General features: G+C 31.3%; 2 protein-coding genes and 1 pseudogene across 2 annotated transcripts; all 3 read right to left on the bottom strand.

Annotated features, from left to right (window-relative positions):
* Positions 1-979: 979 nt before the first annotated feature.
* Positions 980-5,127, bottom strand: LOC145630139 (bark storage protein A-like). The gene is made up of 5 exons (XM_081682385.1): positions 4,775-5,127; positions 4,149-4,304; positions 2,080-2,283; positions 1,685-1,864; positions 980-1,446 (listed from the first exon to the last, which is right to left on the bottom strand). The coding sequence occupies exons 1-5, from the start codon at positions 5,045-5,047 to the stop codon at positions 1,270-1,272; spliced, it is 990 nt and encodes a 329-aa protein (XP_081538511.1). The 5' UTR covers positions 5,048-5,127; the 3' UTR covers positions 980-1,269.
* A 12,224-nt stretch (positions 5,128-17,351) lies between these two features.
* Positions 17,352-19,840, bottom strand: LOC145630138 (bark storage protein A-like). The gene is made up of 5 exons (XM_081682384.1): positions 19,554-19,840; positions 19,282-19,349; positions 19,009-19,164; positions 18,170-18,523; positions 17,352-17,780 (listed from the first exon to the last, which is right to left on the bottom strand). The coding sequence occupies exons 1-5, from the start codon at positions 19,789-19,791 to the stop codon at positions 17,604-17,606; spliced, it is 993 nt and encodes a 330-aa protein (XP_081538510.1). The 5' UTR covers positions 19,792-19,840; the 3' UTR covers positions 17,352-17,603.
* Positions 19,841-22,206: 2,366 nt separating this feature from the next.
* LOC145631346 (bark storage protein A-like) lies at positions 22,207-24,808 on the bottom strand (annotated as a pseudogene).
* Between the last annotated feature and the right edge of the window lie 3,043 nt (positions 24,809-27,851).

Genomic DNA, 27,851 nt, shown 5'->3' with positions numbered 1-27,851 from the left:
GAGAAATTTTTTAAAAAGAAATAAAGATAAATATGGCGGATAGAGAGGAGGAACAGTTGGGTTTTTTTTTACAAAAATTGAACTCCATGTGGCCTTTTTTCATTTGGGCTTTCTCTATTGGGCATAAATTGGGCCTGGTGCACCTATTTCTAGGTGCACCATGCTACACATAATACTAATTGAGTTAAAATTTTGATTCGAATTGATTTTGGCCTGAAAAGCCTACTACTTTTAGCCCGAAAAATCCGCTTTGGGCACAATTTTTGACCTAAAGTACGCCTAACCCAGCTTGAAGGCTTGGCTCGAAATAGGCCATTTTTTTACAAAGTCCGGCCCAACTTTTAATCACCTTTATAATAAACCCTTAAACATACTACGTAATAAATAATCGAATGTGCAATAAAATATTGTACATCCGATACAAAGTTACCTTAAAATAATCAAAAGTTAATCTTTAATGAATGAAAGTTACCTAGTATACATAAGTCTATAAGTTACCTGATATAAATAAAAGTTATTTATGCTTTATTGCAATGCGTAGTAAATTACCAAAAAAAGAGTAAAAGTTATCCTAAATTAAAACAAAGTTACCCCAATGTACAGTAATATTACTATACATCGGATGTATACAAAAGCTTTTGTAACTTATCATCAAAACTTTTTGTACCTTAAATTATTTATTTATAACTTCCTTGTTATTTGAGTGAAAAAAACCACCTTTATACTTCCTCCGTTTTTTTTTTCGGTTGACACCATTTGACTTTTACACTATTCATAAACTATAGTTTGACTAGGTTTTGTGATTTATAGTTTCAGTATAATATAGTCAAGTGGAATCTTATTTGAATCGTTTCAATATATATTTACTAATATCTACTTTTTATAATTTTTGAATATCGAGAATTAGAGATATTAATCGTTAAAATAGTGTATTGACAAGTGTGATAATAGAATGATATTAACTAAGTAAAAACGGAGCTAGTATAATATAGCAATTAAAAATCAACTATACTACCGACAATGTAACTAACATTATTAACAACCACAAAAACATTTGATAAAATAGGGCCAACCATAATTTAGATAGGCTCTTAATTCATTTTATTATCCTACAAATGAAAGTTGGGTAAAATGCTTAGTTCAAAGCTCATACACCATAACCTTGATTTGTCTTCGCTTAGGCCCTCTTTATTTTGGTACTTACAACGACACACCTACGTACAAGCTAGACATGGCAAAGTACGTAGCAAACATACACACAAAAACACTTCAAATGTACTTGTACTTGAGCATAGGTAGTTCATTAGCGAGTAACTCAACAAATTCCGAAACCACTTTGAACAAGTTCTTGCTTGTCAAGGCTTTAATTTCATTGTTTGATGATGTTCCTGGCTTGTTCGACGCACCACGGAACACAATGTGCTTCACTCCATTTGCAACGGCAGTCTGCAACATCAAATATGGTACAACATTTTTATGTTACATGAGTTAGTTTTACCGTAATAAGTATACTCGATTATAGTCATTACTTGAAAGAATGTATTATTGTTGAGGAAAACTTTGTAGATGGTTAAATTCAATAACATATTTTTTGTAAGTTAATTAGGATAATAATTCTAAGAAAAAAGGTTTGATTGTACACTTCTCTAGCTCACACATTATCTTATAGCCTTAGAAAACTCACCGAGACAGTGGCGGCGCTTTTCCTATCAACGGTAGAAACACCGAGTTCCTTGTTTAGGAACTTCCCGTAAGCCTCGTTTTCCACATACGAATCCGAAGATGATCCTTTTACATCAAATTTAACACTTGGTACGTCCTTTGTGCACAACTTTCCGTTAATGCAGCTTTCAAGAGTAATATCCTGAAATTATAAAATTAAAGCATACAATCAATTTAATTTCGATTAGAAACTATTACTACCTTCGTTAACTATTATGTGCAACAAAGGGGTATTATTTGTGAGACGTAAAATATTCCTTTGTTGCACATAATAATTAACGGAGGTAGTATTTTTAATGTGATTATACTATGAATCGTAATGTAAGGTACATAGATTTCGATATGTTTAAGGTATACCTTGAGTCGAGAAGCAATTTTAAGCCATTCGGGATCAATGTAATACCAAAAGGTTTTCCTGTTAGAACCTTTAGGTGTGTATTTGTTGATCTTTTGGAATTGTAAACTTGCTAGCTTGTTCTCTCCTGCTTCCGGAACGTTGTAGTCTCCGATTTTCAATGATGGAAGATCATTCAACGCTTCCATTGATCGGCCTCCATATTCCTAGAGGCAGTGATAGATCGTTTAATCAATAAACGGCCTTATTATTATTGCATCGCAAATCATGCACACATCTATACTTTCTATATTAAAAAGCATTTCTAAAAATATTAATATGTCACGTGTATCTATTCTTGCACTAGAATCACGCCACTTCCGATCATCATTCACAATCTCTATTTCACGTCATAATTGACCAAAAAGTCATGCAAAGAGGTTTGAGCACTAGACCTTTTTTTTTTTTTTTTGAAGGTGAGCACTAGACCTCCTTTAATAAAGACAACACTCAATACTATCTTATAGCTACAAATAATTCATGTTCTATAAATCTAGAAAAATATATAAATGCATGCATATTAAAATAAATCATAAAAGTAAAAATAATACAAAATAATTTGACGTTGTCATAGTATTATGATTTATTGACAAATAAAATACTACGTACAACAAACCAAGTCTTTCAAGTTCTTTAAAGAAAAAACATCCGGTACATGCGTGGGCCAAATACTGGTTTGTTTATTATGTAGGGAACATCAATGAGTGCCATTATTACTTTTTTGAGTGCCAAAGATCTTCAATTTTATTAAAAAAAAACATGTGATGGTATTAAACGTCAACTTCATTGAAGGTATTAAGGACAACTCTTAGCTTGGCTATCCCGTTGTTAAGCTGTCCTTTTCACTAACATAAATTAAATTGTCTATTCAAAAAAAAAACATAAATTAAATTGTCATTATTATTATTATTATTATTATTATTATTATTATTATTTTTTTTTTTCAACATTATTATTATTATTATTATTATTATTATTATTATTATATCAGAAAAAACCTACAAAGTCAATCAATTTACAAGAAATTAGTAGGGAGCCGAGATACAATCTGGGCCCCCACCCCTCTAGCTATAGCGAACCCGATCCTGCTGAAGATGTGAGCTGCCACACGAGCACCAATGTCCTGAATCTTAGCAAACGCCTGAACCCGCTTCAGCAACGCAATAGCATCCTTATCTAATTCCCCCAACGAAGAAAAGGAGAAAGGAAGAAAACCGTAGCCAATAGCCCTGCAACGCGCCCCATACTTGTCCCGCTTCCGCTGAGCCGCCGTAGACACAACACGACCAAGAACGAAGTCAGACAACCCCGATTGTGTCAAAGGTGAAGATCCCGTCAAGTCAACACATACATCAAGGCCTCTATCCCAGGAATAAAGCAACATATCTGCTGGTCGAAGAGCCCCGTCGTTCCCTCCAGTTAACCCAACGTTAACCTCTTTTCGAGCAGAAATCCCAGACCGAAAACAAATATCAACAAGGGTATCACGAACAACGTTGTTTACTTAACATTATTATTATTATTATTATTATTATTATTATTATTATTATTATTATTATTATTATTATTATTATTATTATTATTATTATTATTATTATTATTATTATTATTTCTAAATTATAAAGAAGTATGGAGTACTTAACATTTGTTTACTTAGGGTTCGTTTGGCATCGCTGTGGTTTTCTGTTTTTTGGTTTTTTGTATTTTAAAAGTATATTATATATGTCACATAATGAATCAAAAAATATTTAAACTTATTAAAATCATGATAATTTTGAAAACTGACAACAGAAAAGTGGAAACATCTTTTTCTTGTTTCCTGTTTTTGGTTTTTAGTTTTCAATAAAACAAGAAACTGAAAACTAAAAATGATGTCAAACAAACCCTTATATATTAGGTTTAACTACCACAAGTTCACATATGTCCTGTCATTATCTTGTTATAAATATGTACGGAGTAACATCTTTTATACATTGAGAGCAAAATGATTTAGTTATTGCACGTAGAAATTAAAAGGTGTAGTAGTATATACCTCCCAGGTCCATGCACTAATGAAGGATGTTTCACTAAGCACTGCAATATCAGCAAGTTTTACTGATGGGTTAATCGATGCAGCGTTTCCATAATCGATGATCCCTACAATTGGGAATGTGTCGACCATCATTTGGACTGTTGAGCTTACATGAGCCTACAAATTATGAGAGAAATAAATGTTATTAGCAGTCCTAATAATAATTTACAAGTCAAGTTACATTCTTGTAGAGTTAGAAGGTCCAAAACACGGATGATTATATAGTAGTCATCCTTCTTTCAATTTGAAAATTTGGTATATACTCCTATGCCGAGGCTATGCATTGGTCTCACCTTAGCTTTTCTACTCAGACAACACAATACACAATTAATAAGGTTTGTTTTGGTCATGATTTTTTGCTATGTAGTAACATCATTTGTTTTATTAAAAACAATTTATATCTACAAGGGCAATATTGTCATATGGTTAAATAGCCTTAAATTAAAAGTAAACGATATTACATAAAAATAGTACATCTATATAAGTTCGTAAGGTGGTTAATTTCCGTCTCATTTTCCAATCAGAACAACTCACATGTACGTGTGTATGTATAAAACAATAAAGGTGATCATCTAAATAAATCTTACCATAGGTGCTAAAGCAATGACATAGATGGTAGGAACACCTTTGAAAGTTCCAACTTTAAAAACTCTTCCGGCTTTCTTGACGGAAGTTTCAGGGACAAACAAACCAGAATCCAAAAGTAGCTCCTCATCATGAGCAGTCGATAAGACGAGCCCAATATAGGCACCACCACGCCGATCAAGGTTGGCGCCGGTTAAACGAGATTGCATGGTGTTGGGCACCATTGCAAGTAGGAGCCCAATAACCATGACCATCCCCAACATCTCACGAGCCATCTTGGTGTTTTTGGTGATTGTGTTTGTGTTTGGCTAAGTTTACAAGACTAGCTTGGCTTATTGTAGTTTAAAGAGTGTAACGCTTGCTCTTATATAGAACCTGTAGTGGGCCCTACGCACTTACGCAGTATAGAAAGATTAGGTTTAAATGGCTCTTGAAAATTCTAAAAATATAATGTTTTGGTTACTGTATTTTTTTAAGGGTATTGTTATTACTTCGAGTATAAAGTTGTGAATTTTTATACCCCGTTAAGTTAATTTGTAATTTTAAGTCACTTATAATTAAAATTTGACACATTTGATTGAAAATATATGTTTTCTTATTAGGGTTAGGAACTTGGGATAACCTGTATGTTTTATATATCATTTATGAGTAAAGGCTATTTTAGTGGCATAACTCCGGCCATAAGGTCAATTGTAGAGGACTAATCTGTTTCCATGAGAGCCCTTTGAACTTTATAAGATTGTGTAGATGAAATTTGTAACCTAACTTAATTCCATATATATTAGAGGATCAATTTAACTAAAAAGTTGAGCTAAGGGTTAAAACTATAGGATTATATCAATACTTAATCTAATAATTGAAGCCCAAGTTTTTTATTATACTAATTGATCAATTAATAAGAATAAGATATCCCTACCTTATAAAAAAGTACAAGATTACTCTTATAAATAGTGTTATGCCAATTATATCCTTCAAAATATGTATTTACATATATACCCTCATTAATAATTAATATGTATAAGTTTTTGTAATGAATAGTGTTTGGACAATTATACCATCTAAACTATTTATTCACTGTCATTAATAATGATTACTGGTTATATATATATATATATATATATATATATATATATATATATATATATATATATATATATATATATATATATATATATATATATATATATATATATATATATATATATATATATATATATATATATATTATATATATATATATAAGAATAATGCATGGAATTTATACCCCCTAATATATATGTTTATGTATTTTTCTCATTAAAAAGTTGTCAAGAACTAAATTTGTGATGTAAGGTTAAATCGAAAGAGATTTTGGATATGGCTAGCTATTGCGCGTGCATCGCGCGCGTTATTGTCCTAGTAGTTAGAATGTTAAATGCATGTATCATGTATGAGAAGAATAGTACTACCAATCTACTAATACAGTAATACTCCATATATTTATTCTTTGGACCATCAATTTAAATTAAAATGGGCCTATGTGGGACCTACTTCTTTTCGTTTTAATTAGAAGTACTCAATATTAAAATCTTACATTACGTTCTAACCTAGGCTAATAACAAATTTGCACTTCATAATTTGAATTTCTCAAGATCGACCTATAAAAGTTCATGTTGCCTGCCTATATATGGATATAGCTAACAAGTCTGTGAGTATTTTCTTGATTAGTAAAACACGTAAAAATACATGTGTTTATTATTAATCTTTCTTGCATCTATCACAACAAATACGTACTAAGCAATCAATGTGTAATACTGCTTATACTAAATGCTTGACAACATAAGTTTTTTTATTTTTAAAAAAAATAAAAATAATTGTTGGTCTTAATATATTAGAACAAAGAACATACTGTAGGGGGGTGGAGATTATAATGAAGAGGTGTAAAGCAAATATGTGATGGCTTGATGCTTGCATTATTGTATAGTTAGATTAGATTGAGGTCATATTCAATTCTTATGAGTGGCGACACTAGATCTGTGCCACTGTTGTGGCGTTGCCGCGTTCGATCGGTTGCCACTAAAAGGTCAGCTGCGCTAGAACTAACGTCCATGCCTTGTATTGGCACTCCTGTATGGCTGTATCTATTGTGAAGTTCAGTACAAACGGACTTCTTAACAACCATACATACTACTTGATTTGCTTCCTAACTTATTTTCTTATCCAAAATTTATTCAATTCCGCATTTTCCGCTTTTAAATTAGGAAATTTTGTTTTTTACCACCTCACAAAAACACGAAAATCTCTTTTACCACCTCCCAAAAAAAGTATTTTACTTTACCACCTCATAAAAAACACGAAAATAGGTTTTACCACCACTTAACGGTTTCCATCCAAAAATTCCGTTAAGTGTGGCCCACAGTAACACGTGTCAGCATTTTATTTGTTAAAAAAAAAGAGAAATTAAAAAAAAAAAAAACAAAAATCTTAAAACTACTCCAGCCAACACCGCAGCACCACCCCCGCGCCACCGCCGCCTTCCCCCCAACTCACCGCACCCCTCCCCGAAACCACCACCCGCGTCGCACCACTAGCCCCAACCCACCTAAATCCTCCCCCTCCCTTCCCCACAACCGTATCGCCTCCAAAAACCACCAAACCCAAAACTCATCCCCCCAAAAACGACCACGAATTTGACCTTAAAAGGCTGAAATCGGCCGATCAAGGCCACTGAGCCCCAAAACCGGCCGATTTCGGCCATTTGTGGCCAGATTCGTGGCTGTGGTGGGGATCTAGGGTTTTGGGTTTGGTGGTTTTTGGGGGCGATATGGTTGCGGGAAAGGGAGGGGGAGGGTTCAGGTGGGTTGGGGCTGGTGGTGCGACGCGGGTGGTGGTTTCGGGGAGGGTTGTGGTGAATTGGGGGGAAGGGGGTGGTGGCGCGATGGTGGCGCTGTGGTGGTGGCTGGGTAGTTTTAGGTTTTTCTTTTTTTTTTATTTTTTTTTTATTTTTTTATTTTTTTTCTTTTTTTTTATTTTTTTCTTTTTTTGGCCAATAATAACACGACACGTGGCTTTATGGGCCCACTTAACGAATTTCTAAACGGAATCAGTTCAATGGTGGTAAAACCTATTTTCGTGTTTTTTATGAGGTGGTAAAGTAAAATACTTTTTTTGGGAGGTGGTAAAAGAGATTTTCGTGTTTTTGTGAGGTGGTAAAAAATAAAATTTCCTTTAAATTATAATGTAGTGTTACATAAAGTTGCACAAACTTTAGGTTTAGCATTATTGACTGCACTGCTACACAGACACGTGCATGATGTTCACTGGGTATCATTAAAAAAAAAAAAAAAAAGGTGCAAATGCATTAAATTTTTAGCAATTAATCGTACTACTCCCTCCGTTTTTAAATACGTGCTTCATTTTTCCATGAAAAATTGTAAAAAAATCAAAAATACAAGAGAGAATAATTGAAGGAGATAGAATATGGAATTAATATTGTTGGGTCCACTTGGTGAGATAAATTAATTAAATAGAAAAAATTGCGGAAAATAATACAACCTTTGGTCCGTTCTTTTTTAATAATACAACCTTTTGATTAATTCTTAATAATATAACCTTTGGGGGGTGTCAATTTTAAACAAGACATTACCTGTTGGTGACCTGTTATTGAAGGTAACCGTGACACGTGTCATTGTTTTATTGGTTTTTCAATATAATTAATAAATTAAATAATTTTTATTATTAAAGAAATTTTTTAAAAAAAAAAAAAAAAAAAAACTCAAACCACCTAACCACCACCACCCAGCCACCTCCTCTCCCCTCCCCCTTAACCCCGAATTTCCACCTTAACCCCAAACCACCCAACCACCACCACCCAGCCACCTCCTCTCCCCTCCCCCTGAACCCCGACTTTCCCCCTTAACCCCAAACCACCCAACCCCGACGCAAACAACTTCCCCCTTAACCCCCTTTCCTTCCCAACCACCACAAAAACCACCCTAATCCACGCAGCCGCCACCACAAAACCCCCCGAAACACCACAAAAATCACTCGATCCCTTTCCCAGATCCCGATAACTACCTCCCTCCCCTTTCGTTGCTCGAAAACCGCCCCCCTCCACTTCCCCTGTATCGAAAAAAATCCCCTGCATTAGTGTGGTGTTCGCGTCGCGGTGAGGCTCGTGTGTCTGGGAAGGGATGGTGGTGGGCGGCGCCGATGAGGTTGTCGTTGCGTGTGGGGGAGGGGGAGAGGAGGTGGCTCGAGGGTGGGAGATATGGTGGTTGGCTGGGTCGTGAAGAGGAAGGGGATGGGTGGGGTTTTTTTTTTTTTAATTTGCTTAAATAAATAAATTACAATTAATGTCTTAATTAGGAACTAATTTAATTTTAAACATTTTGTTAAAAACCAAAAATTAAAAATTATTTATTTTTTAAAAAAAATTAATATTCAGACCAATTACATGACAACACGTGTCATGGGTAACCGGTTTTAAAGGTTACAAGTTTTTTGTCTTGTTTAAAATTGACACCCCCCAAAGGTTATATTATTAAGAATTAATCAAAAGGTTGTATTATTAAAAAAGAACGGGCCAAAGGTTGTATTATTTTCCGCAATTTTTCCAATTAAATATTGTAAAAACTTTCTAAATAAGAAAATGGAATAAGTATTTTAAAACAGAAAGAGTATTTCACATAGTATGTACATAGATAACTACAAATTAATCTAACTATATACGTAGTACTAAAAATTGAATGATTTATAATTGTCATTTGAAAAATGACAACCATAATTTTAAAAGATGAACGGTTAAGATTTCATGATTTTTTAATTATTTTAAATATTGATTTTAATTAAAAATCAATTTGATTTTTTTACTACTCGTAATAAAAATTTTAATTGATGTTTCTGATTTTTAATTTAATTAATAATTAAAATTGAATTTCATAAATAATTTTGATTGAAAAAAAAGGATTTTGTTAACGAACGCCCTCGGGCGTTGGATAAACATTTAAAATATCACCTTAAATGGTATTAATTTGGGAAAGCATGACAAAATCACGCGTCGATCGGTAGCTAGCTTATCCAACGCCCCCGTAGCGTTCGTTAGCTTTTAAAATTTTAAATGAATTCCTAAAATAAGAAAAATAATTCAAAATTCATCAAACCATAACCGCCGTCTAATTTAAAAAATTGTGACCGGTAGAATTTTCACTAAAAATTTGAGTATTGTAAACCTAATTCATACTAAGCTACCCATTTCTAAGTGGCTTAATGATAAGATTTAGGGGACATGACGATAGGGCAAGAACTAGAAGCTATGTTATTGTGGCTAGTTCATGAAGAAGGGCTTTGCATGGAATGTCATGTAGAAGAGAGAATTGGGGTGGAGAAGCTAAGAGTGGCTATTAGGGGGAAAGGTGGGTTTGTGGCAGAAGTCTTGGGTTTTCAAAAAACAAAAATCGTTAGCAACGTTTAGAAAAATATGCGATAAAAATACTGTATATATTTTTTCAAACGACCGCAGTAGAAACATCCTCCTTCCTTTCAGGGTACTCATTGATGGTAACAAATAAAGGGCAATTGTTGCTTCCAACTTCCAAGTTCAAATGGTATCACGTTCCCCAATCGCTCCATTTCATAAATGTCCAATACTTTTAAAGCTTGTACGTATATAGCTGACATATATTGTTGAAGAATGAGGTTGTACTGTGAATACAACATGATAAGGAATTAGTGGACATTAGCTAAAGGTTGTACTACGCAAATCTACAATGGCCTCCAAATCTCGCACGTTTATTATTGCTTTGTCTCATCAATTTTAATAATATTTGAATAACAGATTATCTCTATCAACTTTGTACCAAGTAATAATTATTACGGGGTAACAGCTAAGTGAGACTAGTACAGGATTCATGGAGTATACGGTTAAAAAAAATGGGAAACTGAAGTTCCTTCGATGTACGATTAGTTTATTTTTGTAAGAACAAATTTTTTTGTATTTATATGATAAAATTTGTTATTGTATTAATTTCATATTACGTTCTTTCAAAAAAAAAAAAAATTCATATTACGTTGCTCTTTAAAAACTTAGGAAAAAAACTCATTTTCATATATACTCCATCCGTCTAATATAGTTCTCATTTTCTTATTTTGGAGATCCAACATGTTATTCTCGTTTCTATTTTTGGATAGTATATAAAAACCATTATATCCTTATTTTTAATTTTATTCATTGTACTTTATAAATTACCCTTGAATTTTGCACATGCCTTATACTTTTTTTCCACTTTTTCTCTCTAACTTTTGTCTATCATTATATTTTTCACTTTTATTAATGTACTTCATACACTTTCTCCTCCTATTTCTTAAATACCGTGAAAAACATAAACAAGAAATATATTATGAGACGGAAGGAGTATTAGATATTTAGATTAGCTTGGTTTATAGTTCGGTTAGTACGATCCTGATAAATTTGACTTTGTAAACACCATAAAGTAATTAGTAGATTTAGTACAGATGAAATCTTACAAATTTACCATGGATTAACAAATGCTCTCAATTATTTTCATCGGTCATCATAACATTAAAGAGGAAGGGCCAGATGCTTGATACATATAACACGTTGAAATGTTGCATAGGACCAAATCTATTTAATTTCGATCATTTTCTTTGGCCCTCTATATGCATTACTGGTAAGCGGTAGACCCAATTACTTGTCTTCTATTTTTTAACACGTTTCATAGAAATATGACTTTACAACTAGTAATGATGTGATCTCATACAATTCATACGCCATTAAAATAAATAAATAAATAAATAAATAAAATTCAATTGGCTAGGTCTAGTTTATGACCTATGATTAAGTTAATTGTTGCACTTTTAGTCTGTACCTAAAATGCAAAATTTACAAACATTGGAGAAGATGAGGCTTACTTCTCTCCTCTCTCTTTTAGAGTTTTAATTTTTTTGGCCGTTTAAGCCGAAGAAATTAGACTATTTTTGATCATTTTTAATTTCTTTGATTTAATTCACTTATTTGTTATTGTTCTCTTTGTTTGTGAGAGTCTGCCCCAATTTTTTTTGGTTTTTTTTTTCTTTTTTTTTCCAAATTTATGGAATTATGATTCTATCTATGGATGAGAATTTTATTTTTAGGGTTTTAATAATAATTGAAAAGGTGATTTAAAATATGTGATTTTAGGGTTTGTCATCAATTCTACGATCAAAACATCAGCGCAGATTACAAAGGTGTCTACTTGGAAAGATGTTAAAACATCAAAAATCACTGTTCGTGTCAAGTTTGAAGCGGTATAGTTTGAGCTATGCCTGATATGCAAATTAGTTATGATTTTGATTGTAAAAGTTATGTTATTTTCTCTACATATATTGTTTACAAATAATAATAATAATAATAATAATAATAATAATAATAATAATAATTATTATTATTATTATATATGCCGTATGACTATTTATTAATTATAATCTTCTTCTTCCTGTCAAAAAAAAAAAAAAAAAAAAATTAGGGGAATAAGTTATTACTTGACTTCTAGCACTTTCTTTGAGAAATGTTAATCATGCCAAACAAAAAAAAAAAAAAATGTGAAGTGTATAGATATATTATTTCTAATTGATCGAGATCATCAACATTCTTCTTAATACACTTAAAATCTCAACATTCAAGTAGAATGGCCAGGTGTAAGTGCATGAGTGCATCAATACATACTAGATTACTAACTAGTTTTAGCTTGGGTGATTAATTAAATTAAGAGATGGTCTAAATTCGAAACCATACACACTACCGTTTAATGGAACAAGAGAGACAGATAAGTAAGCATATCATAGTTTTAAAAATGATTATGGAAAGTACATCACACTAATAATAGTTTTCTACATTCGATCATATCTAGAACATACTAATGATCTGAGGCAATCGTTTGCATTTAGGACTATTTAATCGTAGCTTATATCATAACCATTACATTAAGATGTGGCTCACTCAATGCAAATCGAATATGTGTTAAGAATTCGTCCGTTGAATAAAAAAATCTACAATTATTGGACCAACATTGAAAAAATGAGGTTGAAATGAATTAAAGTGACATACTTTGACAATTGACAAATATAATATTGCCTTCATTTATTTAATTGTCATAAAAATTTTAAGAAAGAAAGGGCTCTCCTTAAAAATTTAGCAAGACCCCTAATATTATTATTATAGGGTTGATATTATGAAAGTATATATTTAAATGCATTTACTAAAATCAGACCTCATTTGACTAAAATTACGTAAAAATTACAATTAAATTATTGCAAGATAGCATGTATATAGATAGTGTGAACCCAATTGTTACATTAAATAAACCGAGAAAATATATAATACTACTACTTTTCGTTTCTACTAGTTATAATATGTTCTATTTTTTGAGAAATAATTATTATTTAAACAAAATGAAGTATTAGAGTGTAGGGAGTACGTTGTTGTAATGCACTTCAATAATTAAGGTACTCCCTCTCATTTATCATTCGTTATTATTAATTTTCTCTTACCACACATCCTTTATTTTCAAATTATATAAATTTATTAACCTACACTTGTTATAACTTTTCTATGAGTATTTTTTTTATTCATAACAAACTTCACTTTTCTTACAAACGATAATATATTAACATCAATCACCTAAAACCCTTTGCCGTTCAATTGTATTTACACAAACTTTTAAAAAAAAATCTGCTATATAATAATTATTGTACATTCATTATAAAGATAGCCTAAAGTGATCAAAAGTTATCCCTCAAATGAATAAAAGTTACCCCAATATGCATAAAAGTAATCTAATCAAATAAAAATTATCTACACTTTATTAGTATATAAATAATCACATTTTAAATGACCAAAAATCAATTATTAGTAATTGAATGTAATTAAATTACCTTTATAAAACTTTTCTTATTGTCTATTTTTATAAAAATTATATTATATTTAAAGTTCCCCAAAAAAGACAAAAAGTTACCTTAAAAATAGTTAAAAGTTACCCTTGATGTACACTAATATTAATATAACCCGGTATATACAAAAGTTTTCCTTGTATTTAGAAGGAAAAAATGGAGGTTGTGAGACTTGTGACGACATCATTAAACATTATTGAACGATAATTGACGCCTTGACGGTCTTCTAGATGACTAGATTAACGTACACTTGGCATTACATGTGTGGTCATTACATATTTATCTCACGTTTTCGGATATGGATTCTCTCACACAATTGGCACACGTGGTTAATTTAAATATATTTCATTCTATCCATAACTATATTATTATTATTATTATTATTATTATTGTTATTATTATTATTATTATCTCAAAAACAAAAGTCATACAACAAATTAGTGGGAAGCCGAGATACAATCTGGGCCCCCACTCCTTTAGCTATAGCAAATCCTACCCTAGTGAAGATATGAGCTGCAGCACGAGCCCCAATGTCTTGCGTCGTCGAGAACCTCTGAATTCGCTTCATTAACGCAACAACCTCCTTATTGTTATTATTATTAAGAAGTAAATTCCATTATACTTAAAGGCTAATTTTTATATGTACTGCTGGCTGATCACACCGCCGTGTGGCCGGGGTTATTTATTAAGGGATATTTTATTCTTATAGTGGTATTAGTGTATTACTTATTCAAGGGTCACTCGATTGGAAGAGATTATTTAGGGAATTGAATACTCGGTCGGGCAGGGATTACTCTCACACAGAAAATGTGCTTACCGACTGAGTAACCCCAGTTGAAGTAACCCTTAATCGACTAAGTAATCCGGCCACACGGTATGACCAGTCACACAAAAAAAGACCAAAACCTCAAAGTAGATACTCCATACCATAAAGTATAAAGTTAAAGAATAAGGATGGAAAAAAAAATCCTTATATGTTAAATATTTACACAACAATTGTTACATATTAAACTTTATATTTAGACTAGAGAGATAAATACACAACAATTGTTACATATACCAGCTTACAAAAAGGTAGGGCTGGTCCAATAGTTTAAGGGTCTGTTCTCATAGACTGAACTCAGCTGAACTGAACTGAACTGAGCTGAGCTGAGCTGAGCTGAACTGAAATGAATGTTTTATAAGAGAAGGAAATTAGGATCTGAGCTGAACTGAACTGAAAATAAACGTATGAGAATAGGCCCTAAATGTCTAACCAAAAAGATATTGTTGAAAATCTGATAAAATCAATTTTAAGGGGATTGCATAAAGGTATAAAACAATAACAACCACAATGTTCATTTAATTTTCTTCATCAATAATTATAAGTTTTGCTTAAATAATTTTAAGGTTGATGACATTATTGGCCATTACCTTTTGAATTGTTCTTGTGACCATTATAAAACTCGGGATCACTTAATTAGCTTAACCAGCTACTTCATATTTTATAACCATTTTTTTTTTACAAGACATATTTTATAACTTGAAATAGTACATATTGATTGAATTTGTTCTTTTTTTATTCACTAGTACATTTTGTTATATTCTAATCAACTTGATAATTTATTGCTTAAAATTTAATTTTACTAAATATTATAATATATGGTACGTGGAGGGAACTAGTTCTTAGGTTTTTGAATTTAAGATACAAGTATGTGAGAAACATGTTGATATATATCAGGTCCAATCTTGTTCCATCATAAAGGTAGGTCCATTATATGTAATTAATACAACGACCTACACCAATTCAACAATAATGTCACATTAAATTGGTGCCATGACTATGCTTCAATTCTTTGTGTTGCCAGTGTAAGTAGGGCAAACTGCGAAAAGAGAGGGAAGGATTGGGATAGAGGAGAAGACAAAAGAGGCTTTGGGAAAATTGGGAGGGGTTAATTAGGGGTGATAGCATACTAGCTTAGCGATATTTAATTTACTCTTCAGGATGCCATTAATGTTTTAGCATAACAATTATTTATTATTAAAAATAAAAAAAAAACCCCTTGAGGATAAATAAAAACAAATAATATATGGATGCCATTTATATTTTGGATGATTTTACGGCGGTCATTTGAAAAATGACTACCATACTATTTTAATGATATATAATATGATTGGTTCATTTTTCATTTTATAAAATGACCACAATTAGTCTAATAATATCTACAATGTAAATATAAATTTTAAAAATTTTAATCCAATATAAAATAAATATTATTTGAGAAACTATAAAATAAGAATAAAAATTACATAAATGAAACTAAAAATTTGATAAATCAAAAAAATTGTTGATAATAATATTCAATACAATTAATAAAGTAATATAATTAATTAGACCCTGTTCACTTCACCTCACAAAAATAATATTAAGTAAAAATAATTTCATTTCAGTAAAAATAAGTTCAATTCAATAAAATTCAATAAATATAAAGAAGAAATACAATAGAAAATCAGTAAAAAAAAATAATAATTTCATTTCGGTAAAAATAATTTCAAAATTTTGTAAAATTAATTTTAGTTCAGTAAAAATAATTTTAGTTCAGCAAAATAATTTCAGTTCAGCAAAATAATTTCAGTTCAGTAAAAATAATTTCTATTCAGCATAATTAAGGTGAAGTGATGCACGGGGCCTTACTTGGAAAAAAATATGTCAGTTGTGAACTATATACTCATTAAAATATTATGGTAGTCATATTTCAAATGAATAATGTAAAATTTTCATAATATTTTAGCATAACAATTGGGACATTTTGTGAAAAACTACCTTATAAAACACTTTTTTTGCGAGAAACTACCTAATAAAAAAAAATGTTGTAATAAACTACCTTATAAAAGGATAATTGTTGTAAGAGACTATCCTTGGTCGAAAAGTCACCGTTAACTTTTATTTTTCGACGTTGATCATGTCACGTGCCAATTAAGAAAAAAGAAGGGAATGGGTGAATTAAAAGTCACGTGATTGGCACATGATGTGGTCAACGCCGGAAAATGAAAATCAACGGTAACTTTCCGACCAATGGTAGTCTCTTACAACATTTACGCTTTATAAGATAGTTTCTTACAACATTTTTTTTATTAGGTAGTTTCTCGCAAAAAAAAATGTTTTATAGGTAGTTTTTCACAAAATTGCTTTTGAAACAAATAATTTTAATTATTTTCCCCGTTGAGGATGAAATTGAAACAAATACTAACAACACTCCTTTTTTTTTTTTTTTGAGAAAATATGACACTCCTTTAAATTAATTAGTTGATGTCATATATATTATTGCTATATACTTGGTATATAGATAGATTATTACTCCGGATTGTATAATATAGTGGAATAACACAAGTTCAACCGATATGAACATATGACACTCCTTACAATGCAAATTACATTTTTTTTTTTTTTTGACGAGAATATTGTTAAAATAACTTCATACTCGTATTGTTGTGTACAATTTTTTTTTTTTTGAAACCGTATTGTTGTGTACTCGATGCAAGCAAATTTGTCGATTTTGAATATATGTCGTATATCCTTAATAAAAAACCATCCTTAAAAAAAAAAAAAAAATGCATGCATGCAGTTTATTGAAATATATTTCGTATGTATATATAGTACTCGTATCACTTGACTCCTTGAAGTTGAGACCAAAATAGAAGCTCTTGATTTATTTAATCCAAAGCAAAAGCTCAATACAAGTGTTACATTAGTCCAAAGCTCAAACTACATAATCATTCTCTTCTCTTACCCCTTTTCGGTCCCTGTTTATTTTAGGTAAAAACAAGCGTAACCGAGTAGAAAAAATGACTTCATTCTACTCAAATTAAACCAGAAGAAGAAAAAAAAAAAAAAAAAAAAACAAGGAAACTGCTGAAGCATGAAACTTAGTAGCGCATGGCGTAGTTCTTGATGGCAATCGGATACGCGGCGTCAACGAATTTGGCAACCGTCTTGAGAACATTTTTGGCTGTGACCTCGGACAACCTTTTTTCTGATGGACTTCCAGGCCTGTTTGATGCACCACGGAACACTATGTGTGGAACTCCGTTTGCGATAGCAGTCTGCGACGTAAGTTAACATAATAATGTTACGGACTATATATATATAGATCAATGGTTATAATAATTATATCGAAAACTTGAACTCTAATTAATTCTACTCATACATATATGACATCTTTTAATCGTACTAATTTTAATTACATGGTATCTTTGTATCAGTTGTATATTATTCGGAGTAGTTCAAAAATCACGTGGATATTAATTAATTAATTATGACATAATTCAAATTGACTATTTCACGCATTTAATTATTTTAACCTTAAATATTATATGAATGTCAATATCTATCTATTATTTATCATGGTATATATTTAACGTTCATAAAATGGTACCATCTACTAGAATGGACCATGCAGAAATTAATACTTATTTGTAATGAGGAAACTGACCGTGACAACGGCGGCACTTTCGGTTTCCACGGCGGAGACACCAAGTATTGTGTTGAGGGCTTTAGCATAAGCATCGTTCAACAAGTAAACATCTGCCGATCCAATTTTAACGTCCGGACCGATGTGGACCGTAGGACGCTCACCGTAATTGATTTCAGATGCAAGCTTAACCCAGTCGGAGTGGACGTTAATGAACAAAGCTTTCTTTTGCTTTGAGCTTGTTGGTGTGTAAATCGGTGTTGATTGGTACTCAATACTGGCCAATGCATTTGCTCCTGCTTCGGGTAAATTGTAGTCTCCAAAATTCAAACTCTTTGCGGCCATCATTGACTTGTCCTCCTCAGACTCGTACTTCTGCACACAATCATATAAAATAGACTCTTTCAAATTAGTTAAATATAGACAAAATTTTAAAAAAATGCACATGTGAGTTGTTCCACCTGATAATCATACATCCATATAAGACGAATGACTAGGTTTACTTGTCAACTGATTTTATGACAGAATCATACTAGACTTTCAAGTGGTTAAAACAAATTAGATTATGTAGCGATCAATGATGTAAAATTAAGTAACGGGCTAACACGAAAAAATAAAGCATGTATCTCATTCATTCATTAATCCAAACATTAACATAAACCTAACAAAAACATCACATCTAACTAGCAAATTTATTTATATATTTATTTATTTATTAAATCAAAGATAGCATGACATGTATCCAAAGTTAATTAGATAGCGCGATTTATATAGTTAAATTCTAAGTTTCTTTTTTAGTCATCAAATTCGATGAAATTAATTGATGTTTATAGAAATTAATAGGATGATGAAGTACCAACCTGCCACGTCCAAGAACCGGTGTAAGCGACTTGTGTAGGCACAAGAACATCAGTAATGAAGATCTTGTTGCTTACAGTTGCAGATGCTCCATAGTTAATGATCCCTGAGATACGGAATGTATCTATAAGAATTTGCACGGTCACTCCTACGTTGGCCTAAGTTTTCAATCATCGACATTAGTTAGTAATTTCGTAAAGGAGAATGTACTTAATTATAATCTTAATTACGAAATATTTGTAAAGATGTATATAAAGAATTCCATATTTTCTCACCAATGGCTCCCCAGCTATAACATAGATTGCTGGTACGTCATTGAACTTCCCGATGCTGTATTTTCTTCCTGCATATATATGCAATTTAATTAAAATACAAAGGTGAATCAATTTTTAAAAAAGAGCAAGAAAAAAATATTTAAATATATTTTGATCTTAAGATAATATATCTCAAGATAATATGTTCCAAATTTTATGTTCATTACGATATAATATATATGTAGGTTAACCAATTTAATTTACTTATCGAAAGGCCAAAGAGGGAAGCGTACCGGAAATAGTTAGGGAAGGGACAGATTGGTGAGGGGTGAAATAAGTAGAGTTTTTAAGGAATTTCTCATCTCTTCCACTAGAGATGACCAACCCTAAAAATGGGCCGGATTCAATGTTAATTCTTTGAACAACACTAAAGAGAGGGTGGTCGACGTTCAACTGTGTGGATTCGGGCACCAAAACAAGGAGCCCTAGCACCAACATTGCCAATTTCACTCCCCACATCTTACTAGCCATAGAGACTCTTTTTTGTTCACAAGCTAAGACTAATTTAGTGTTAAGGATATAGAAGAAGTATTGGTTGTGTGATGAACTTTGGTGCAATCCTAAGTGCCCTTATATAAACTATTGAGATGAGTGATGTACGTAATCATCTATGCATGTATGGATGACAATTATTCATCTCTCTCAATCCGTGAAGGAAAAAATGTTACCGTAAGGTAACAATCCCTAAGGTAGTAAAAGATAAGGACTTAATTGCCGAAATATATTAACTTTGAAACAATATAAAATGGGTCTGGGCAACCCGAACAAGGAGGAGGAGAGTTTGGTCCACAAACAAGGCTTTGGAGCTTCCATACTAAAACCAATTGGCAATAGTAGGAGGTACTCCTCTACCTTATAAAGTGAAATCATCTCTCCTCTTTCTCCAATGTGGGACACTCATAAGTGAGATACAATGGGTTTCAACAAAGTCAATGTAGCGAGTATCATTTCATTATAGTACTTCCTTCATTTTATTATATCAAATTATGAAACAAGATTACACTTTTCAAAATACAATTTAAACATAAATAAATAACTTTATTTATATAACAATTATAATAATAAGGATGGAATATCTTTGTTTTTTTTTTTTTTTTTGAAAAATCTTTGTTAAGATTTAGCCTATTGAATAAACAAAAATAAATAAATCTACAATTATTAGATAAACAACGAAAAAGTATTGTTGAATTAAATTATTGACAAAAACTCCATTTGTCCTAATTTAAATATCATGAATTCTTTTCAAAATAAATAAATAAATAAATAAAAAAATATCATGAATTATTTCAACACAAATTTTAAGTAAAAATGGATCTACTTTTTGGAAGAAAGATAGAGAAAATTATCAAAGATGATAATATTACATCTATTATTATGATGACAATTGACAAGAGTAAAAATTATGTGCGACTTAATATACAGAAAAGTTATTTTTGAGCTTTGTCACTCCATTCCATTTCATTAATGTTCTAGTTTATACTCCATGCTTATTACTCCTTTCATTTATAATAATCCTTCTCGTTTTAATATTTTTTAAAAAACTTTTTAAAATATAAATAATCACGGTCTAATTGGGAAGAAATTCTAGAGAGGTAGTTAGTGACTAAGTGGTAGTGCTCAAGAGTGAAGACAAGTGAGGCAGTGACAAGATAAGACATTAACGAGCGATAATTGAGGAATGGTACTTAAATCTACACATGGCATTATTTGTATGTGTGATCGTTACATATTTCTGTCACAAATTATATGTATGATTGGTACTAAAATCTCATACTCAATTGGCTCACGTGGATAAATTACAATTATATTTTATTCTATATATTATTTTTATCTATAAAATTGTCCTTTTCATTCAATTTAATCAATTTTATCAAGGTTAGATTAGGGACTTTAGGGTACTAGGTCATCTAAGCGTCTAGGTTCATTACGAATGTAGTCTACTACAATGTATCTTAAATACGAAGTAATGATTAAATATTACTTTGATGCATGAGATTAAAACCCCTTCCACTTAATTGCTCTTGAAATTTTTTTAGACAAAATAAATAAATACGAGTAAATAAATAAAAATAAAAATAAATTTGAGCGCCTAATCTAAACCTTATTATTTGTAAATTAATTTTTTATTATATATATCAAATTTTATAAGTTAATAAATTAAAGAAAACTAAATATATTACGAGTAATTATCTTTGTAAAAAAAAAGTGATGCATTTATTTTGATACAAAGAAAGTAAGTGAATTTTTGTACGATTTTATTTCAAATTATTATCCATACGAAATGAATCCAGTTTAGGTATATGTACCCGGAGTCTTTCCTCTACTCCTACCATCCAATTCAAATGTCTCAATAAATAGCTAATACTCCGTAGTACATATGAGGATGGACGACTATTCAACGCATGCAATAAATCCAAATTATAGGAATTACTTATGTCATAAAAGCATAAATTGGAAAAACTTTTAGTGTTCAACTGATATGATTCTACTCCGTACAATACAACATTGTGTACAATCATAATTATTCTACACTGATTGTACGCAAATTGTCGAGTTTAAAAATCCATCTATATCCTTTAAAAAGTCATTAGCAAAAAAATGTACGGCATATATGCATGCAACAATATAGTATGGACTAATGCTTTACTTCAATCCTTTAATTTGAGACCAACATGGAAGTTCTTTTATTATTTCTTTAGTTTAAGCAAAAGCTTATAGTAGTACGGAGTACAACATAGGTAAAATAGCTTAAAGCACAAATAACATAATCTTTCTCTTCCACTCTTTTGGCCCCTGTTTATTTTAGCTTATAATTAACAAGATATTTATATGATCATGAGCAGAAAAAACACCTTCATTCTACTCAGAACAACAGATTTATAAAACTTAATTGACCATGGCGTCGTTCTTGACAGTAGTTGGAAGCGAGGCGGCATCAACAAATGTGGCAACCGTCTTCAGAACATTTTTGGCAGTCCTTATAGATGAACTAGGCTGTTTTGGGACTCCAGGTATGCTTGATGTACCGCGGAACACTATGTGTGGAATTCCGTTTGCAATTGCAGTCTGCAACGTAACACGCCCGTACAAAGTGTTAAATGATAAATTCGATTTTTTTTTTAGGAAAAGGATAAACATAGTCTTTAGCTTTTAAGGCTATGTATAAGAAGCTAAAAAGAAAATGTTATGATAAAACTAACATTAGTCACTCCAATGTATGCGTGATTTTGTTATGAGTTCTCAACTTAATTCAATTTTAAAAAGTATATTAAATGGTTTTACATAATTTTAAGTATTACATATATCATTACTGTTCTTTTTTAATCGTACATCTACATTTAGATGGAGTATTTGGTATTTATTTTTATTTTATTTTTTTTTAAAGAAAAGGATGCATAGATTAATTGTTTAAGTTTACAAATGTAAGATTAGCTGGGACGTCACTACTCTTCTTTTTAATCTTAAGGGTTACATACATACTCCGTATATCATTACTCTTCTTTTTAATACAAGTAGTACATTTAAATTATATGGTGTATTTGTATGAACTACAAGTAAATACTTCAAATTAAAATAAAATCAATTACTAGATAAAACCTTGTATTAATCATGACATATTTTATATCGACTATATTTGAATTATTTTTTAACCCTATATAAATTAAATATTGTATCTACGTCTATATATATATATATATATATATATATATATATATATATATATATATATATATATATATATATATATACTATCATTGTTTTAAGTTTCTTTACCCATGGCTGCCTACCTCCAGCCTGAAATCATACAACTATCACCTTAGTACCAAAAACAAAAATTCTCGAAAATCCAAATCATTTTTGGTCCATCAGACTGGTTAATAAAATTTACAAGGCTGTCAAATAATCATAGTCGCTTGCATGTTCTCCACTCTACAAAAATCAGTAAGTCCCGGAATGTTAACAGGTATGCTTGATGTACCGCGGAACACTATGTACGGCGGAGATGTGGGTATCTACGGCGGAGATGTGGAGTTGTTCTCTGAGGACTTTTGCATAAGCAGAGTTTAACAGGTAAACATCAGAAGTACCGATTGCAAGATGTTGACCGGTGTGAATTTTAAAATCCGTTGCGTCGTAATTGATTCTAGATGCAAGCGCAACCCATCTACGGTGGACTCGAATATACATGAATTTCGTGGGATCTGAGCCTGTTTGCGAGTAGACTGTCGCTGGTTGGTACTCAATATTGGCCAATGCATTGTCTCCCGCTCATGGCAAATTGTAGTCTCCAAATACCATACCTGGTTTGAGCACCACCGATCCGTAGCTCTGTAATCGAAAGAGGGAGCCCTAGTTAATCTTAGATATTTACATTTCAGTTTATCTCCTCTCACAACTTTATATATTGATTTTTGTGTCATTTTATTATTTTTCATTTTATCATTTAAAAAATAAAAGAAAATGATTAAAATGTGAGAGGAGATATATTCACATATTTATCTTAGAAAAAATCTTAAATTTACCCTTAAGATATATACGTGAAAATTTTACATGACTACCACTATACATAATTTTCATTGGCCGATAATTAGTAATTAGATAAATAGATAGCTCGATTTATGTTGTTATTTTGGACATTAAACTTAGTTAATGTTTGGAAGATTTAGAACGAAATACCGACATGCCACTTCAATGAACCGGTGAAGACGACTTCTGAGGGCACAACAACATCTCCGACGAACACATTGCGGGTTACAGATGCAGCAGATCCATAGTGTACAATACCAGAGAGAGGGAATAAATCAATAAGAAGTTGCACTGTCGCTCCTACATTTGCCTAAGTTTTCAATCACCAAAAATTGTTCGTAATTTAGTATAGATAATAATTGTACGTAGTACGTATGTAGTTACATGTAATATATATGAAGCCCGAAAATTTATATATATAACAAAAAAGGTTGTTAAATTTTCTCACCAATGGGTCCCCTGCAAGAACATAGACGGTTGGTACGCCTTGGAACCTCCCAAAGTTGAATGTTCTTCCTGCATAAGCAATTAAATACAAAAAAGTAAAGAACAAGAAAATAATAAAATTTTGAAACAACGGTATAACACATTGTCTGAGCTTAAGATACATAGTATTTACATTCAAAGTATTATGATTTTTTTATAGTTATAATGACCTATTAAAGTACGTGTTTGAAGTTTGAAAGAATGAAAGGCCAAAGAGGGAAGAAGTACCGGAAATAGTTAGGGAGGAAGGAAAAAATTTGTGAGGGGTGAAATAAGAAGAGTTTGTAAGGATGCTCTCATCTCTACTACTAGAGATGACTAGCCCTAAATATGGGCCGAATTCGAGGTTAAGCTTTTGGACAACACTATGGAGAGGGTGATCAATGCGCAATTGTGTGGATTCGGGAACCAAAACTAGAAGCCCTAGCACCAACACTCCCAATTTCACTCCCCACATCTTGCTAGCCAAAGAGTTATTTTTTGTTCGAGATGAGATTGATCAAGGGTGCAATCCTAAGTTCCTTTATATAGGCTATTGAGATGCGAGTGAGGTACGTAACATGGTCATCTATGCATGAATGGATGACAATAATTCATCTCTCTCTATCTCATTCTAAACGTTTTTTTTTCCTCCAAAATTAAACGTGATTATCTCAAAAAAAAAAAAAAAAAAAAAAAAAGAGCAAATCATTAGGGACTTTTAAGTTAGAGATGGGGAGCAATCTATATATTAAAAGCCTTTCTAAATAAATTACGTGTCACGTGACTCTCTCTCCCATTTGTTTCCAATTTTTGGTTATTAATTAATAATTAAAAAAAATTATCCATACAAGATTTGAACATGTAATATATATATATATATATATATATATATATATATATATATATATATATATATAATAGAGACATTCAATACAAGTACATTATTATTTATGTTGAAACTAAAAGCATAATTAAAAGGTGGACTGGTAAGGCTTTTAATTTATTTATTGTTGGGGATGAGTTCATCCTCATGTAATTTATAAAAATGTTTTTTAATGTATAATAATATAATATAATATAATATAATTTTATCATTTATATAATCGGTCCGTACATGATAACCAAATAAAAACCCGAGGACAATATCTAGAAACTCAAACAAAAAAAAAAAAAAAAAAAAAAGCGCTCAATGTAGGAGAATATGATCCGAATATACCGATAAAAGTATGGTTATCAACTTTGGAAAGACATAATGATAGTAGTACTTTATATACTCTGAGGAACACCAATTGATTGTTGGTGCAGTGATGGTTGAGACTGTATTGAGTAGGGAGGATCCGTGTTTGATCGCCGGTAACAATAATTGTAAGGGGATTGAAATCTAACCATCCAAAATTAATCTCCAAATCTGGATTAGTCCAAAGGACGAAAAACATAATTTATTTTAATACAATTCCGTAATATATGTATGAAAACATAGTCTATCTGTAATTCGATCTGTTGAGGAGCAGTTCTTATATATATAGGCTGGGAATTTTCCACATCTGAATCCGACTCCCTACTTTTTAGAACTTGATTTGCGTAGCTTATAAACTACGGAGTAGTTCACTAAATAGAATTCCAACTCATTTAGCTAGTACCAGTAGTACGGAGTAACATTTTTTATCCTTAAATTACCAAAAAAATAAATTTAAGACATGCAACTCTTAGGCAGTTAGGCTACTCAAGAGTGTTGAACACATATTTTTTATACTCCGTATTAATTTAACTTGAAAATTTGTGATATAATGACGAATTTATTGATAAGTATGGAGGTATAATTGTCTTTTCAAGTACTAGTGGAGGGGTATATGCGTCTTTTCATGTAGTAGTTGAAGGGTACATGTGTAATTTCCTCACTAAACAGTAAAAGCAAAAAGCAAACAGTAATTGAACAGCTCACCAAAAGTACTGAACAAATGAGCCTGGGCCGCACCCGTCACGGGAGAGTGCAAGTCCACCACTTTTACAAGACCAAAGAGGTTCCACCTCAAAACCATATGGCAATGAGGGGAGTAGCCCCTTAGCCTTATATAGTGGTGGTAACTCTTGAATTCTTTCAATGTGGGATTTCATTACCACTACACTCCCCTTTTAGTGTTTAGTGTTTTAGTGTGGGACAAGAGAATGCTCACATGTGGGTTGTTCATGGGCTCAATACAATTGTACATCAAGAGCAAGTATGACTAGTCCCTCTATTTAATTTCATTTAATTTGTTTGTTACGTATCGATTTTTATGGTTCGCTTTTAAGAACTTTGACCTACTAAAACTAATATAAACATCACCATATTATATAGGATATGAGCTTGTTGGGATTCGATTTTAACTGTACACTTAAATATTAACCATATTATTGGCAACTTTTGTCAAAATTAGATACTACTCCTTCTATATAACAAATATTTTATTTTCATTTTAGGTTGTTGTTAATTTCTCTCTATCTCTCTCTCATCATCACTTGCATCCATATTTTTCTCTCGCTCTCTCAATTTTACACTCACCAACAAATTTTGTCTAAGAATTCATGTGGTTGGTCTCCAAAGTTGCAAATGATCTGAAACAAAGGTAGTATAATATTTGCGTATCTATGATTAAACATATGCATGCATTTAATACTCTAAAAGCTACAATATAACAAATACTTCCTCCGTTTTATCTTATAAAATCAAAATAACTTTTGTAGACAGTGATAAAAGTCAAAATATATCAATTAAAATAAAACGTAAGAAGGAAGATTTATCACACAATCAACCTGCGCCTCGCATGCCCCGAGGACATGCATGGAAAAAATGAGGATAAGAAATTAGTGGATGATCGTTAAGGAATAGTTATAGAAGTTGTACGTAGCACCAAAACACCAATACTCGTATATTGTAGATTTGTAGACGTTGTAAGTCAAGTAAGTCAACCCACCGTTCTTATGTTTTCGAACTCCAAGTTTGCCACTAGTTAAAACCAAGTACTCCGTACTTCATAATCTTAAATCAAAAGTTTTTTTTTTCGTATCAATGCATATGTTTATCTTCATCAATATGTTGATTAATGAGTTCAAATTATACTCCAATATATATAAGTAATTTAACCACCGCAATTCAACTGATAGCACGAGTAAAGGTTAAAACAAAAAATTTACCCATGCATTGCATAACTCTCAAAATGCATGAAGATGACATTTTGTAAGGTCTTTAATTTTCGAATAATTAACACATTTTGTCATTTTGATTGGGCACATTTATCAATATAAAACTAACCATCAAAAAATAAAAACATACTCCGTATTAGTGAAAATTTCTTTTAAAAAAAATTGACTCTTAAAAGGTACTTATATATTTTAAATTTAATTAGCAAAAATGATGATCACAGTTTTGATAGAAAAAAACAAAATGTATCAATTATTATGAATTAGAGACAGTATTTTGTAGTGCTTATATCCTAAGTAATGAAAATACGTCTATATATACCACAAGCTGCTCCTAGAGTCTTAGTATGAATTTA

Source organism: Chenopodium album, chromosome 5, assembly GCF_948465745.1.
Source record: "Chenopodium album chromosome 5, dcCheAlbu1.1, whole genome shotgun sequence".
Taxonomy (NCBI): Eukaryota; Viridiplantae; Streptophyta; class Magnoliopsida; order Caryophyllales; family Amaranthaceae; genus Chenopodium; species Chenopodium album.
This window is presented reverse-complemented; position numbering and strand designations above follow the sequence as displayed.